The sequence below is a fragment of the Vicia villosa genome, linkage group LG4, assembly GCF_029867415.1.
Source record: "Vicia villosa cultivar HV-30 ecotype Madison, WI linkage group LG4, Vvil1.0, whole genome shotgun sequence".
Classification (NCBI taxonomy): Eukaryota; Viridiplantae; Streptophyta; class Magnoliopsida; order Fabales; family Fabaceae; genus Vicia; species Vicia villosa.
In genome coordinates, this window is record NC_081183.1 from 22,791,394 (window position 1) to 22,806,660 (window position 15,267).

At 35.6% G+C, this 15,267-nt stretch overlaps 1 protein-coding gene and 1 long non-coding RNA gene across 2 annotated transcripts; one reads left to right on the plus strand and one right to left on the minus strand.

Annotated features, from left to right (window-relative positions):
* The first annotated feature begins 6,971 nt into the window (after positions 1–6,971).
* Positions 6,972–8,633, plus strand: LOC131596882 (uncharacterized). The gene is made up of 2 exons (XM_058869618.1): positions 6,972–7,143; positions 7,810–8,633. The coding sequence occupies exons 1-2, from the start codon at positions 6,972–6,974 to the stop codon at positions 8,631–8,633; spliced, it is 996 nt and encodes a 331-aa protein (XP_058725601.1).
* Positions 8,634–13,669: 5,036 nt separating this feature from the next.
* On the minus strand, positions 13,670–14,080 carry LOC131598967 (uncharacterized). Its single transcript, XR_009282469.1, has 2 exons — positions 13,945–14,080; positions 13,670–13,858 (listed from the first exon to the last, which is right to left on the minus strand). It is a non-coding gene; the product is annotated as an uncharacterized LOC131598967 (long non-coding RNA).
* Between the last annotated feature and the right edge of the window lie 1,187 nt (positions 14,081–15,267).

The window sequence follows — 15,267 nt, forward strand, 5'->3', positions numbered from 1 at the left end:
TCTGTGTGTAAAAATTCTGTTTTGTGATTTTCTTCGAAAGTTCAATGATGCGTAACTTTTGATCCGTAACTCCGTTTTTAGTGCCGTTTCGAGCATGATGAACCTTATGAGATAACCTATGAGTTTAAATGATAAAATGAGGTGTAGCTTTCAATTAATTTTGAATTATGAATTTATTGTTTGATGAATGACGTATTGTACATATATATGATGAGATATGACAATACATGCTATGTTTTAAACATGATTCGTATGATGATTTTGTTTGATTGTGTAATGGAACTCATGAGATATTTCATGTGATGATATGAGTATTATGTGAATACTTTGTTCGTTTGATGGATGATATATTGTTGACATATGTGATGAGATGTGGCAATATAAGACGTGTTTGAAAACATGATTATGTGATGATTGTTTAGAATTGTACAATGATGATTGACTTGTTTTGGAAGATATGAATACATGTATATTCTTACTTTTGATGATGATGATTAGTGTAATACATGTATGTTCTGTAATGATGGTGATGATGATTGATTTGTGATGAATGATGTTAATGTATATATGAACATGCTTAATAATGATGATGATGATGATGATGAAATGAGTATAGATGATGCTACTCATAGAATGGTGATGATGAAAGTATGTTATATATATGTTTGCATGCATTCATAAACATTGATGAGGGCTGAATCTTAGATGATGAGAGGATTCAGTGAAGGGCAGAATTCCCATTGTGTGGAATTTGTGCTGGCAGGGCCGTATCTGGATGATGATAGAGCGGTCGTGGATGATTGCCACTGGTGATGTTTGGTACCACATGCATAGAGTCAGTTGCATTCATATGCATGAATTTGATAACATGACTGAATGTATTTCATTGTTATGATTGGTATTGTGTGTTTTGTGTGATGATGGATTATCTGAATATAGATGGATTGGGTGAATAATATAACTATTGATGTGTTGTTATTTATAATGCAATAATATTTGTTAATTAAGAATGAGACTCACCCTTACACTATATTTTTCAGATTGAGGATAGCGGCTCCGACTTGGTGAGGATTAGCTCATGAGTCGATATGTTGTTTAGCGTCGGGTCATGCTCTGATAGGTGTAACACTGGGGGAAACGTTGTTTTTAAGTTTATGATAATAACTCGTTTTTGTTTAATTTATTTGAGGATTAATACATCGATGATGTGATGTAATTAGATGATGTTATTCCGCTGTGTCAACATGTTATTTTATGAAGTATGAGTTATAATGAAAAGTTCCTTAGTGAATGCATGACATTGACGGATGATGTTTATTTATTATGAATTGTGACGCCCTTGTGCATGTTACTCTGATTTATTTAATTAATTTCCGCGGGGTTTAGAAGGGTGTTACAATAGTGGTATCAGAGCAGGTCGGTCCGTTCGGACAATTGTTGAGTCAGTTGAGTTGCACGACAGTTGAATACTGTCGGCATATTATCCCTTGGTACGCGGCATGTGAGTGAATCACTGTCGATACTTGGTTGTTTGTTGCGGAAGTTGGTTTGAAACAAGTGGGGGAGAAGCTTCGCTTCTCGGTTATGTTTCAGTTGTAAGATGATTGATTCAGTAGGCTATTGTTGGCAACAGTGCAAGCGTTGTTGGAGTTTGTTGTTTCCCGAATTGAAGGTGACTTGGAATTAGGACTAGGCTGGTAATTAAGTTTGAGCATCTTGAGGGAGGATGATTATATGCAATTGATGGTTATTTGCAGGAGAAGAAAATTAGAAAGTTGCAATGTATCTGCTCTGTTGAGGGGCTGCGAAGTTGTCAGTTGAGTAGCCTTGCGTCTCAGAAGAAGTTCAGCTGCAAGTTGCAAGGAGGTTTGCGGTCGTAAGGTTTCAGAAATCGCACTTCGGCGATGGGATGTGTTGCTCAAGTTATAAGAATGTTTGGAAGTGAAGAGATATGATAAGGGGCTGTTTGGAATGTGATCGAGTTGAAGAGAATGAGTTTTGGAGTGAGATTTTCGTAAGCAAAACGCAGGAAAATTGCTGAATAGCTGCAGAACTTCGAAAATTCATAATTGGAGTTCTGGACATCCGATTTGAGTTCCGTTTGAAGCGTCGGAAAGCTAACAAGATGAACTTCGTTATAAAAATGGTTGCAGCAGCTGTAACATAATTAATTGTGACAGGATGACATTGGAAAGAGGTGAAGCTACGGTTACTCTTGTTCTTAGAACTAGACTTATTGGTACTGCACGGGATGTCAGTGTCAGCGTTGGACGGATTGAAGGAATAATTAGAAGGTTGTTGAGAAGTAATTTTAAGAATTGAATATACCATTTGAAGAGTTTTGGGAATACCGTATAGAGCGTCGCTGCATGATGTCGATGTTGCATTTTGGATGACGTTGGGAAAATTCATATCTTGAGTTCCGAGTGTCGGATTAATGTGCCGTTTGAACCTACAAAGAGGAGAGATTATGTTCTAATTTATGGGAGAGTTATAAATACAGTAGAGTGATCCTATGAGGAGAGGTTCTGAAGTCGGTTATGGAAGCGTGAAACTTGTTGAATAAGAATGCCTACTACCATGATTGTTTGAAACAAAATTGAGTAGAACATGTTGTTGATGAATAAGTTGATGAGATGTTCGGTCATAAAGATGATTTTAGTACTGATGGATTTTAGTGAGAAGTGAATTAGTAGTAAAGGTGGAATAAACTTTAGAACTCTTGGATTCGTATTTGTGAGGCCAAAGTAACGATGGGTATAAAAGAAGAATTGTAGAGAATTTCTAACACCTATCGATGTGAGGGAGACTTTGTTGAGATTTAGAGTGGAATGATATTTGGGCGCGAAATATGTCATGGGATTTAGAGTAAAACCACGAGTTATGAATGTTGTCGCGGTTTTTTTTTGCTAAGATGAGGATTTTGATTTGGAACGAGATGAATAGTAATGTACGAGTATATTAGTGATTGTAAAGTTGGAAGTACTTAACAAGTGTGTGAGGCTAAGTGACTATGAAGAGAATTGTGTAAAATGTTTAGACGTTGGTGTCTCACCGACAAGATCCACTGAAAGGGAAGTGTGCGAGTTGTAAAGACTCAAGTGAAGTATTGAACTATGATGATGTTAATGAGTTTGAGTGAAAACTCGGAAAGGACACTATTATGTAGTAACAACGGTTTATGCTTACATATGGTTGTCGGCTAACTATTGACAAATTGAGGACTTGATCACCCTTAATCTCTTGTTGATAGTAGGCGGAATCATATAGATGAGATGAACTTGTTTTGTTACCTTAATGGTTTAAGATGTGATGAATATTAAGCCATGAGAATAATCACTCACTATGTTGTGTGAACTTATAAAGAAGTGAATATGAAAGAGTGTAATATATTGGATGATGACTTAAGACGGGTAATCAGAGTCGCGCGGGGAAAGTGTGATGTGGAGTAGTGTGCAAGTACTACTCGTGGGCAGTGAGGAATTAAAATGTCGGGAGCCTACATAGAGAATATGTATTGATCTATATGTTGGATTTAGAATCCAGTGGATGTAAGGATGTCGTGTTGAAGAATTATAACTCTTTTGAATAATTACCGAGATGATGAATATGTTATTATGGTTTTACGTAGTTAACGAGTATGTATTCGGCGAAGTTAAGACGATGAGTTGATACCATATGATGCTATAATAATTTTGTGCTGTTGTAAGATGTTATTGTATATTCCAGATATAATAAGGGATTATACTCTAAGAAGGATGAGGTTGATTTAATTCTTAGAGAAGAGCGAAACTCAATTTGAGTTATTTTGTAAGAAATGGTGTATTGAGGCTGACGAGTGTGATTATAATTACTTGTGTGTACTTGTTCTGATGATTAGGATGTTTAAATAGAGGAAGTAAATCAGGAATTGGTTTTTGTTGGATGCGAGTAAGGATTGCTGAGTAGTGAATTAGTACCATGGATGGTAAGAATGATTCTTGAACGAACGAGTAAAGAAGGCCAGAGTTGGGTATAACTCAAAAATATAATTGGTAATGATGGTTGTAATGAGTAATCAGAATAGTGCAGCAAAAGCAGAGTGTAACGTGTTGGATAATTGTTGGTGTGACTTGAAAAGAGTCAGATAGTTGAAATTCAATAGTATGAAGAATACGATTATTGAGTTTCTTGAGAGAAGCAGTTGGTGAAAAGTGTAAGTATTATTTCATCATTCAAATGAAAAAGTATGTTTAAGGATGGTACATTCGGTAGATGGAATACATTACTGCAGTGTTGATCAAGTTTGGTCATACCATGGTTGTGTAATTTTATTATTCAGTTATTGGGCGTATTGTATGAGTCGTACTTCAATGTACTATTGTTGTTAACCTTTTGGAGGTATAACGAGTAGTACACCTTTGGGTGGTCAAGTACGACGCAAGAGCCGAGAATTGAATGCGTGAGACATGTTTTCTGTTGGTAACATCAGATGGATTTTGATGATCGACTGATGGGAATGTTACTTAGGAGCTAGAGAGATAGACGAAGGACTCCTATCTGGAACTTTTCACTGGAAGTATATTTTCGAGGACGAAAACTCTTTTAGTGGGGGAGAGTTGTAACACCCCATATTTTCTAATTTTAATTTAATCGGAAATTAAATTTTATTTAGAATTATTTGGTATTTTGTTGAATTATTGGAGAATTATGGAATAAGGGCCATTGGGCCGGATGGTGAGATTAGTAGTATGGGGGTGCTAAGTGAGTAAGCCCATTACTAATTATTTTATGGTTTAAAAAAATAAAGGAAATAAGGAAAAAGAGTCAGAACGTGAAAAATGAGAAGTGGAACAGAGGAGCTGAGGAACGTAAAGAGGAACCAAAGAGGAAGAGGACCAAAGATCAAGAATTTGGCTAAGGTAAGGGGGGACTCTTCCAATTACCATCTCTTATCGTGTTATGAATGATAGGGCATGATTAGGGATATTGTTTGGGTCAATTGATCATATATCAGAGTTAGGTTTTGGAATAATTTTAATAGAAGTGAATAATTGATGAATACCTCTGTGAATTCTATATAGAATTGTATGTTAAATGATGTTTGTGTTGTGGGTATTGTATCAATTGTTGTGTTGTTGCGTTCTTCCATGAACACTGAATCTGAGTTATGGGTTTCCAATAATTGGATAGAAAGTTAGGTTTTAATGTGTAAAACTGACATGGGATAATAGATTGATGAAATTGGATGAATACCATATGTTAATGTGTGAAAAGATGGTGTTTTAGACTTAAAATCGTAGCCTGTTATGAGTGAAAACGAGTGGAAAACGGACTGGTGCGAAATTGCATATTTTTGGAGGAATACTGGTGAAATGCGTATGAGAATTGGTGATACGCGTATGGGATGAGGCCATACGCGTATGGGGGTGTTCATACTCGTATGGAAATTCTCAGTGTAAAATTAGTTCTGTTGATTCGCGTATGGGATGACTGATACGCGTATGACTTTGGGCTATACGCGTATGGGAGGTGCCATACTCGTATGGCTTCTGTGTGTAAAAATTATGTTTTGTGATTTTCTTCGAAAGTTCAATGATGCGTAACTTTTGATCTTTAACTCCGTTTTTAGTGCCGTTTCGAGCTTGATGAACCTTATGAGATAACCTATGAGTTTAAATGATAAAATGAGGTGTAGCTTTCAATTAATTTTGAATTATGAATTTATTGTTTGATGAATGACGTATTGTACATATATATGATGTGATATGACAATACATGCTATGTTTTAAACATGATTCGTATGATGATTTTGTTTGATTGTGTAATGGAACTCATGAGATATTTCATGTGATGATATGAGTATTATGTGAATACTTTGTTCGTTTGATGGATGATATATTGTTGACATATGTGATGAGATGTGGCAATATAAGACGTGTTTGAAAACATGGTTATGTGATGATTGTTTAGAATTGTACAATGATGATTGACTTGTTTTGGAAGATGTGAATACATGTATATTCTTACTTTTGATGATGATAATTAGTGTAATACATGTATGTGCTGTAATGATGGTGATGATGATTGATTTGTGATGAATGATGTTAATGTATATATGAACATGCTTAATAATGATGATGATGATGATGAAATGAGTATAGATGATGCTACTCATAGAATGGTGATGATGAAAGTATGTTATATATATGTTTGCATGCATTCATAAACATTGGTGAGGGCTGAATCTTAGATGATGAGAGGATTCAGTGAAGGGCAAAATTCCCATTGTGTGGAATTTGTGCTGGCAGGGCCGTATCTGGATGATGATAGATCGGTCGGTGGATGATTTCCACTGGTGATGTTTGGTACCACATGCATAGAGTCAGTTGCATTCATATGCATGAATTTGATAACATGACTGAATGTATTTCATTGTTATGATTGGTATTGTGTGTTTTGTGTGATGATGGATTATCTGAATATAGATGGATTGGGTGAATAATATAACTATTGATGTGTTGTTATTTATAATGCAATAATATTTGTTAATTAAGAATGAGACTCACCCTTACACTATATTTTTCAGATTGAGGATAGCGGCTCCGACTTGGTGAGGATTAGCTCATGAGTCGATATGTTGTTTAGCGTCGGGTCATGCTCTGATAGGTGTAACACTGGGGGAAACGCTGTTTTTAAGTTTATGATAATAACTCATTTTTGTTTAATTTATTTGAGGATTAATACATCGATGATGTGATGTAATTAGATGATGTTATTCCGCTGTGTCAACATGATATATTATGAAGTATGAGTTATAATGAAAAGTTCCTTAGTGAATGCATGACATTGACGGATGATGTTTATTTATTATGAATTGTGACGCCCTTGTGCATGTTACTCTGATTTATTTAATTAATTTCCGCGGGGTTTAGAAGGGTGTTACAGTCACAACAGATGTCTTGACATCAAAATTTGCTAATGAGTCAAGTATGAGCAATGAATCAAAAGGCTCCTCTAAATGCAATGTTAGAAAGAATGTTGTAACATATGTTGACAACTCTATAAAACTTCAGATCATAAAAAATTGGGTGACTACTGATCTCTCTATTGCTGATGGTGCCACCAAGACCATAAATGAAAATCACTCTGAAAAAATGAAAGGTATGTTAGGTATTTTCTGCCAAACAGAATTATAGCAATCAATCTTATTAGGGGAATACACTTTGGGCTTTTTAAATATCCATTATTTGAAACTTCCCCTATTTAGTTGGTGTGTCAAGTTCCCTCCTACTCCTATTTTCTTACAAAAAACGGCAACCTACTCTATTGGTTTCATCAATACCTTTCTGAATTTGAACCCCTTTGACGCAGTCCCACAATCCTGTCATAAGAAGCCCTCTCAAGAATCTTAAGATGTCTCAACAACCGAATGCTTCCTCCCCTAAGAAAGTGTCTCCCATCTCTGACTCTGCAACACCTATTGAGTCGACTAGCCCTAATCGGGCTCTCAACGTACATCCCTTAAGGATGATTAGCGCTGATGATGTAACGATTACAAAGCCATGAACATCACATGCAAGAAGACCCGAGGAGAGTGTTCGTACTAAGGGTTCCAATCCAACTTCTTCCAACCCTCATGAGGAATTTACTAAAGAAGGAACAAGATATATTCATAACTCCATAGCTAAGATTGTCAAATGGATCTTAGATGAAAATCATCAGGTCCCTGGAATATCTGTTCCTTTACAAACCGTGATTCCTAATCCTCCCAAGAGAAAACGTAATGATAACGATGTTCACACTGCTGGTAGTGACATTCACATTAAGATAACAATGAAGAGGTTCAAAAAGGTGTTGATAACACCAATGTCAATGAGGATGTCAATGACATTGAAAATTCTAGAGCTAATGATAGTCCAAGGGCAGATGCTGGAACACGTATAAATATTGTGGATGTAGATGAGTACTCTGACAATGATTTGGTTGCTACTGTGAATCCTAGTATAGCCGAAAGGCTCATGACCAGGAGAAAAGGCAAAGCTGTGAGTCAGAAGTCTCCTTTGAAGAAAGCTGATGTTAAAAGCCCTTCCAAAGACCCTGTCAAGAAGAAAAGTACCTCTGTAGGACTTATAAAGAGCAGAGCTGTGGCTAAAAGTGTTGGTATTGGTCCCTCAAAATCATGGAGCAAGGTTGTTCTAAAGAAGAGGAAAGGAAGAGCTATTGAAGAATCCGAGTCTGATGTTGAAGTGAATGTCCATTACATTCCATTAAAGAAGAAGCTCACAACTAGCAAGCCTGCTGCTAGTATACCTGAAGTTTCCATTGACAATGTATCCTTCCACTTTGCTGCAATTGCAAACAGGTTGAAACTTGTGTATCAAAAGAGATTGGCCCTTGAGAGGGAACTGGCTCAAAATGCACGTGATTGTAAGGACATAATGGACTTGATTGAGGCTGCTGGCCTAATTAAAACTGTTGTCTATTTGAGTAAATGCTATGAAATGCTGGTGAAAGAGTTCATAGTAAACCTCTCTGAAGAGTGTGCTGACAAGAGATCCAAGGAATTCATAAAAGTGTTTGTAAGAGGAAAATGTGTTAACTTCTCGTCCAATGTGATCAACAACCTATTGGGAAGGTCTGATGAAGCTTAACCTAAGCTCGAAGTCTGTGAAAACAAGGTATGTCAAGTTATCACTACAAACCAAGTCAGAAGCTGGCCCTTGAAAGGAAAATTGTCTACTAGTAAACTAAGCATAAAATATGCAATGCTGCATAAGATTGGGGCAGCTAATTGGGTGCCAACAAATCACAAGTCTATTGTCTCAACTTATCTTGGAAGATTTATCTATGTTGTTGGTACAAAAGCAAAGTTTGACCATGAAGCATGCTGATAGCTACAGTGTAAAAGGCCCTATAGCATTTCCTTCTCTCATATGTGACATCATCTTAAACCAACACCCTGACATCTTGGTTGAATGTGATTCTATCTCAGGGGACGCATGTCCCAGACATTGCCATGACATCGGCTGAGACATCCAAGAGTGGATCATAAGCCAGTAAGGCTGAATTCATAGCAATGATGAAAGAGACATGCAAAGAGCTGGAGGCAAGGAAGAAATCTCTTGAGAAAATGATCAGCATGCTAGAGAAGGATGGTAAACGATTTTGCAGGCGCTGCATGGACAGAAGCACAAGATAAATAGGAAGAGAGAGGAGATTCTGAAGAAGAAGTTGAAGAAGGAAATTCCAGTCCAACTGATGGTTCAGATGAAGAAGCTGAAGAAAGTGGTGCAGACAACTCTGGTGGGTCTGAATCTGAAGAATAAAGACAGCTGGTGGTGGTGATATTTTCTTGTTTTTTTCTTCTGGTATGTACTTATTTGCATATTAAGATTGCTTTCTTTGGCAACTTTTGTGGCCAAACAAGGGGAGTAGTAATGTCACCCCAAAACAAGAAGTATGTGTGATCAACAATTCTGATGATTTATTTTGTGTTGATCTGATATGATTGATATGATTGTGTGTAGTATAGAAGATATGATTGTGTGTAGTATAGAAAATTATTTCTGGTATACTTGATTGCTGCTCATGTGGTATGGTTGTAGTGCTGTGTAGAAGTAGCAGTAGTTGTGGTTGTTGTATGCATACTGATGGTAGTAGTAGGAGTGTATGTTGTTTGTGTGGTATGTGGTACTGTATTAGCTCTGACTGTGTATGGTTGTTTGTTTTCTGCTGCAAGTGTTTCTCTGATATGGTGTGACAGGTTGTTTTAGCCAAAAAAATTCTAAAGGGGGAGATTGTAGGTGTTTTCATGTTGGCTGCATTTGTGGTAAAACATACCTGCGTGTTTAATGTCTTGACCAATGTCATAACATGCTTTATATGGTGTTATGCAGGCTGCATATGTTTAAGCTAATATTGGTTTTGTTAGTGAATGTCATGACCGATGTCATGACATCTGTGTCTTACAACATGAGCTGTTATGTTTTATTAGTATGTTTCCTGATTTCTCTCAATCTACAATTTAGGAAACATTTTATCTTATGCTTAATATTTATCCTAGAAGATTTCGTTAACAGCACATTCTGTAACAACCTGATGACATGTAAATTAGGTTAACTTGGTTAACCCTAATTTGGTTCTTGAAAAGCCCGAGGCCCAAGAGCTACATATAAGAAGACTACAATCCTAATTTGGAACGCATAGAGAAAGTTTGTTAATTGTGAAGAACCGTAGTTCGGTGTCTTGTGTTTAGTCTCTTGTACTCAAAGCAATTGTCTTTTGATGATTGTATTGGAATAGGGTGTGTTTGTACTTTGTCACTCTAAGCTTTTAAGCACGAGTGTGAGTGTCTTGATTGAAATTTTTAAGCAGATCAATGTGTGTTTTGAAGTGTGTCTTCTCTCTTATTTGTTTAATGTATGTTTGTAATCACTACTATGATTGAAGAGGAGTAAGTGAAGATACTCAGGTCTAGGATTAGATTGGAATTGCATTGGGTAGGTCTTAAGTGAGAAGTTGTAAACGGGGGAGTTTAACTCTGAATTAATACTGCTTATATTGGATTCCCTCCCTGGCTTGGTAGCCCCCAGAGTAGGTATTGTTGTATACCGAACTGGGTGAAAAATTTGCTGTGTTCTTTAATGTTTTATGCATTTCTGTTTTAACGTTTCATTTTGTGTAATTGCGGATGTCATAACATCAAGTACAGCATCGCGTGTGAGTTACTAGAATTTTCACTTTTCTTTCAAATTGTCCGGAAACTCTGAGAAATAAATTGAAGTTAAACCGGCCTTGTTGTTTTCAAAATGAAACCTCCCCAACGAAAAAGAGTCCCATTAAAGAACCCAACTGCAAAACTCCCTCTTCCGCACCTCCATCCAACCTTCTTATCGGTGATTTGAACCATCGTTCATGTGAAAAACTACAACCCTAATTTTTAATTTATTTAAATTATTTTTTCCATCTTAAAATGGTGATCTATAAATTTATAAATAATTGTTCTCTATTTTCATTATTTAAATTTGAGGTAAATATCAATTTTATCACAAATTTGTTTACAATCAATTGAAATGTAGTTCTTTTAAATCATTTTATCAATTCAATCAATATCCCACATTTATCTTATGCTTTATTAAACTCTATAATAAATTAATAATATATAATACTTAATTATATAATGCCTATGGATATTTTAATTTCTAAGAGTGAACGATTGCAACAACACTGGCATAATAAAAGAAAATTTCTTTAAACACCTTCCTATGGGGGGTCACCCCCAGCGAAAACCCAAAACTGCCCCTGCTTCGGAAATGAACTTCCGAAGTTATTTTTTTTTTGATTTTTTTTGACTTCAGAAATGCATCTCCGAAAACACCACTTTTTTTGGTATTTTCGGAGATGCATCTCCGAAGTCATAAAAAATTCATAATCGTGACCCTCTCTAAAACCCAATCAATCTCCATCAATTTTTCGTCCTAAAATCAAGTTTCAAACCGTTGATCACGTTAAAGGGAGCATAGAAAGCTACAATTTCAGGTAAACATCTCTCATTTCATCCCCTATTTCACTACATTGATTCAACAAATTTATGCTGAAAACTGATATGGTTCGGAAGTTCATTTCCGAAATATATCACCTAATAAATTTCGGAAATGAACTTCCGAAATATGCCCTGGCAGTTAAAAAAAAAACAGTTTTGGCCAATTTTGCTAATTTTTGCATTTGTTAGGTATGGTGCATCCGGACAACATTGTGCAAGACGATGGAGTATTAAATCCGGAAATTGTCAACGTTAATAACGATCCGGTTATTGACGCTACTCCCATGATCAATGCGGTCGATGTTCGGCAACATTTTACAAATGATCGGAGTTTCGGTAGTCGAGAACAATTGATTGATTGGGTTCGGAAGGAAGCTAACAAACATGGATTTGGAATTGTTATTTTAAGGTCGGACAACGGAAATAGTAGGCGGAAAGCTTTTGTTGTTTTGAATTGCAAACGGGGTGGTAGATATGTACAATCAAGAAAAGTTCATTGCGGAGTTGACTTCGTATCGGGACATCTACGGCCGACTATATGAAAATCAAGAAAAGTTTGCAAAAATTCATGATGCACTTGTTCCATCACTTACCGGTATCACTCCGGTTTCGAAGTGGATGTCATTCCCCGATATGGGTCATCTAATAGCAAGTGCGTATGATATGGTGTGTATCGATTTGACGAGGTTTGGACTAAGTGAGACTTTCTTTCCACTTCATAGTCGACCGCCGTTGGACGCGTCGGGCCGCATCATATGCATCGGGTATCTACGATTGCGGCACTTCGTTCAAGTGTTTTTGAAACCGGGTTGTCCTATACCGGCTACTTCTTGTCAATGGACGGCACATCGTTCAAATGAGGCGGAGACTTGGCCGGATCCGTTCATTTCGAGGATGGCGGAGTTTGAAGAAATGATGAGCAAAGAGCGCGAGCAAAATAGAGAGCGGTCGAAGAACGTGCCTATTTTTGACTTAGGATCCACCGATTGGTTCGGTGAATTTTAGTTCGTTCCGGATCGTTTTTGTTTGTAACGATCATTTTTTGTATGTATTGTTGTTTATCATGTAAAATCGGACCGATTCAATACATATATAATATAAGTATGTTTTATGTTGTCATTGCCTATTTTATGCCTATTTTGTATGCTTTTGGTATTGTTTACACAAAACAGAATGCAATGCACAAAATGCAAAATTCACCTCTGTTTCTGCATAATTCGGAAATGAACTTCCGAAATATACATGTCTGGAGCCTATTTTCGGAAGTTCATTTCCGAAATGTCCCCTGAGGCAGGATAAGGTTTGTTGGGCCATCAATGCTCCAATAAGTCTATAAATACTACACACTCTTCTTCATCCTCTTCACACCACAAAACACAAATGACACAAACCTACCCCCACCTAGCATTCGTCTACTTTGAAACCGGCTACCCGATGCCGTTCCAATTTCGCTTCTCGCGCGACACGCCGTTTGTGGAATTGATACCGTCGCTCAACACGCTTTTGCGCTATCCCGAGAATCGAAAGGTTGTCAAGCTCGAGTACCGCTCGCCATCGCTTAACGACGAGGGAGGCATTAAGTTCACACCTTTTGAGATCAAGAACGACGAAGATTTAGCGGTTATGTGGACAACGTTCGACCGAGTTTCTTCGAAAGGTCCGATCGAGTTGGACGCCAAACTTCAAAGATCGGCGGACGAAGTTATCAAAATGTTGACTCATCCCCACCTACCCGTGTTCAACAATATGTAACTTTAATTTTCAGTAATATTATCGTTGTAATCTTCACCCGATTAAATAAAGCGAATCGTTGTTGTTTTTCATTTTTCTTCTGTCCAGACATAAATTCGGAGGTTCATTTCCGAATTCCATCATGGGGGTGCGTTCGGAGATGAACTTCCGAAACACCACATTTTCTGATAATGTAACTTTATTTCGGAGATGCATCTCCGAAACCAATATTTTATATTAAAAAAAACACGTTTTCGGAAGTTCATTTCCAAAAACACCTTTTTTCCAAAAAAAAATACCGTTTCGGAAATGAACTTCCGAAATAAGGGATAATGTTGTAAATTCACCAGGGGTGAGCAGGAAGGTTAGGAGGTGGGTGAAGAAATTTTCTAATAAAATGATAAGCATTTGAGAGGATCAAATTAATTTAATGTTCAGAAATTATAGGTTGAAGTTTGCGAATACATGGAATATTTTAAAACTTTTTTCTTACTATTATTTACCAACATACACATGTCCCTCCTATACACTTTGGATGTTTTGGACGCATGCAATGAGTCATTTCTCTACGACACTCTCTATTAGATTGGCATATGATAACTCCTGTTATGTCAAATTAAAAAATTTAATAATAACAAATTAAAGATTAAGAATAAATTTTGAAAACAAATTGAAAAAATTGAACTTACCATCGATTACAACAATAAATATGAAAACAAAAATAATCAAGAAATAAACAAACTTAAGAATATGTGCCATATGTTCTCTCATTTGCATGTTGAAGTATACATTTGTATAACTACTTTATAGTGTGAGAAATTACATTTTCAAATTTGAATTATTGTTTAATGTCTCTTGATGTTTATTAGAATTCATTATAATATTTAAATATTTATTTTTGTTTCTCTCTAGTTCTTTTAATAATTAAAGTATTAGTACTGTTTACCCCATTTTAAAAGATAACACATCACTATTTGTTTTAGTAGGAGGGAGTGGACATATTGTCCTTAAGGGAGTAAAAAGAGGGAGCAAAATTGTAATTGACCTTTATCTATTCATGATAGACAAGGAAAAAAAATTAAAATACAAAAATTATAGGGTTGATTGGTGAAAAAGATATTTGAAGAAATAATGCATCAATAAGGTGTAAACATATACTTATTTACTAATTAAATGTTTCACTGCGGGATGGATCAAACATACAAAATATCAATGTCTTAAAAATCGAATCGAAAATTGAACCGATAAAATATTCAGTTTAAAATTTAATTGGTTCAATTAATTAAATTTACGATCGAACTGTTTATTTAATATACTAATAATATGAAACCAAATTTCATAGATATGCCATAATTTAATTATATACTTCATTTCAACCTTCGTTAAAGAATAATTTGAATAATGACATTTAAAGAATGGTAATAAAATAAGTTAAACTAATTCAAACTAAAACTAAAATAAAAAACATAATAACTAAAATAAAGTTCAAAGAATACTTAAATTAAATAAAACAGAATATAAAAAATAATCAATACAATATACATAATTAAACAACAAAAAGTAAATTCAAGTTGAATTACGACAAACAAATTATAATTGACAATAGCAAACAATATTGACTTAAACGTCAATCAATAATGAATTGGACAACGCGACTATGTTTGAAAGAGATGGCATGATGATGATGAAGAAGTGTGGTTGAAAGAAAAATTATAACGAAGTGATAAAACTTAGAAGTTTATATGGTTATAAAAAAGCACTACATTCTTTTTTGTGATTGAAAAATGTATGTTAAGTTTTGTTATTAAGATATTAAAATATAAAAAAAAATTAAAAATGACCAATTTGATGCATTTTTTAAACAGGGCGTTTTTACAAAAACGGCTCCGGTTCAAATTATTTTAGACGGATCAATCTGATTTTTTTTCAATTTTACTCTAGTTTTAACTCATTAGCGGTTTTAAAAGATTGACCCAACCAATTCATCTCTAGTTCTCGGTCCAACCAATTGA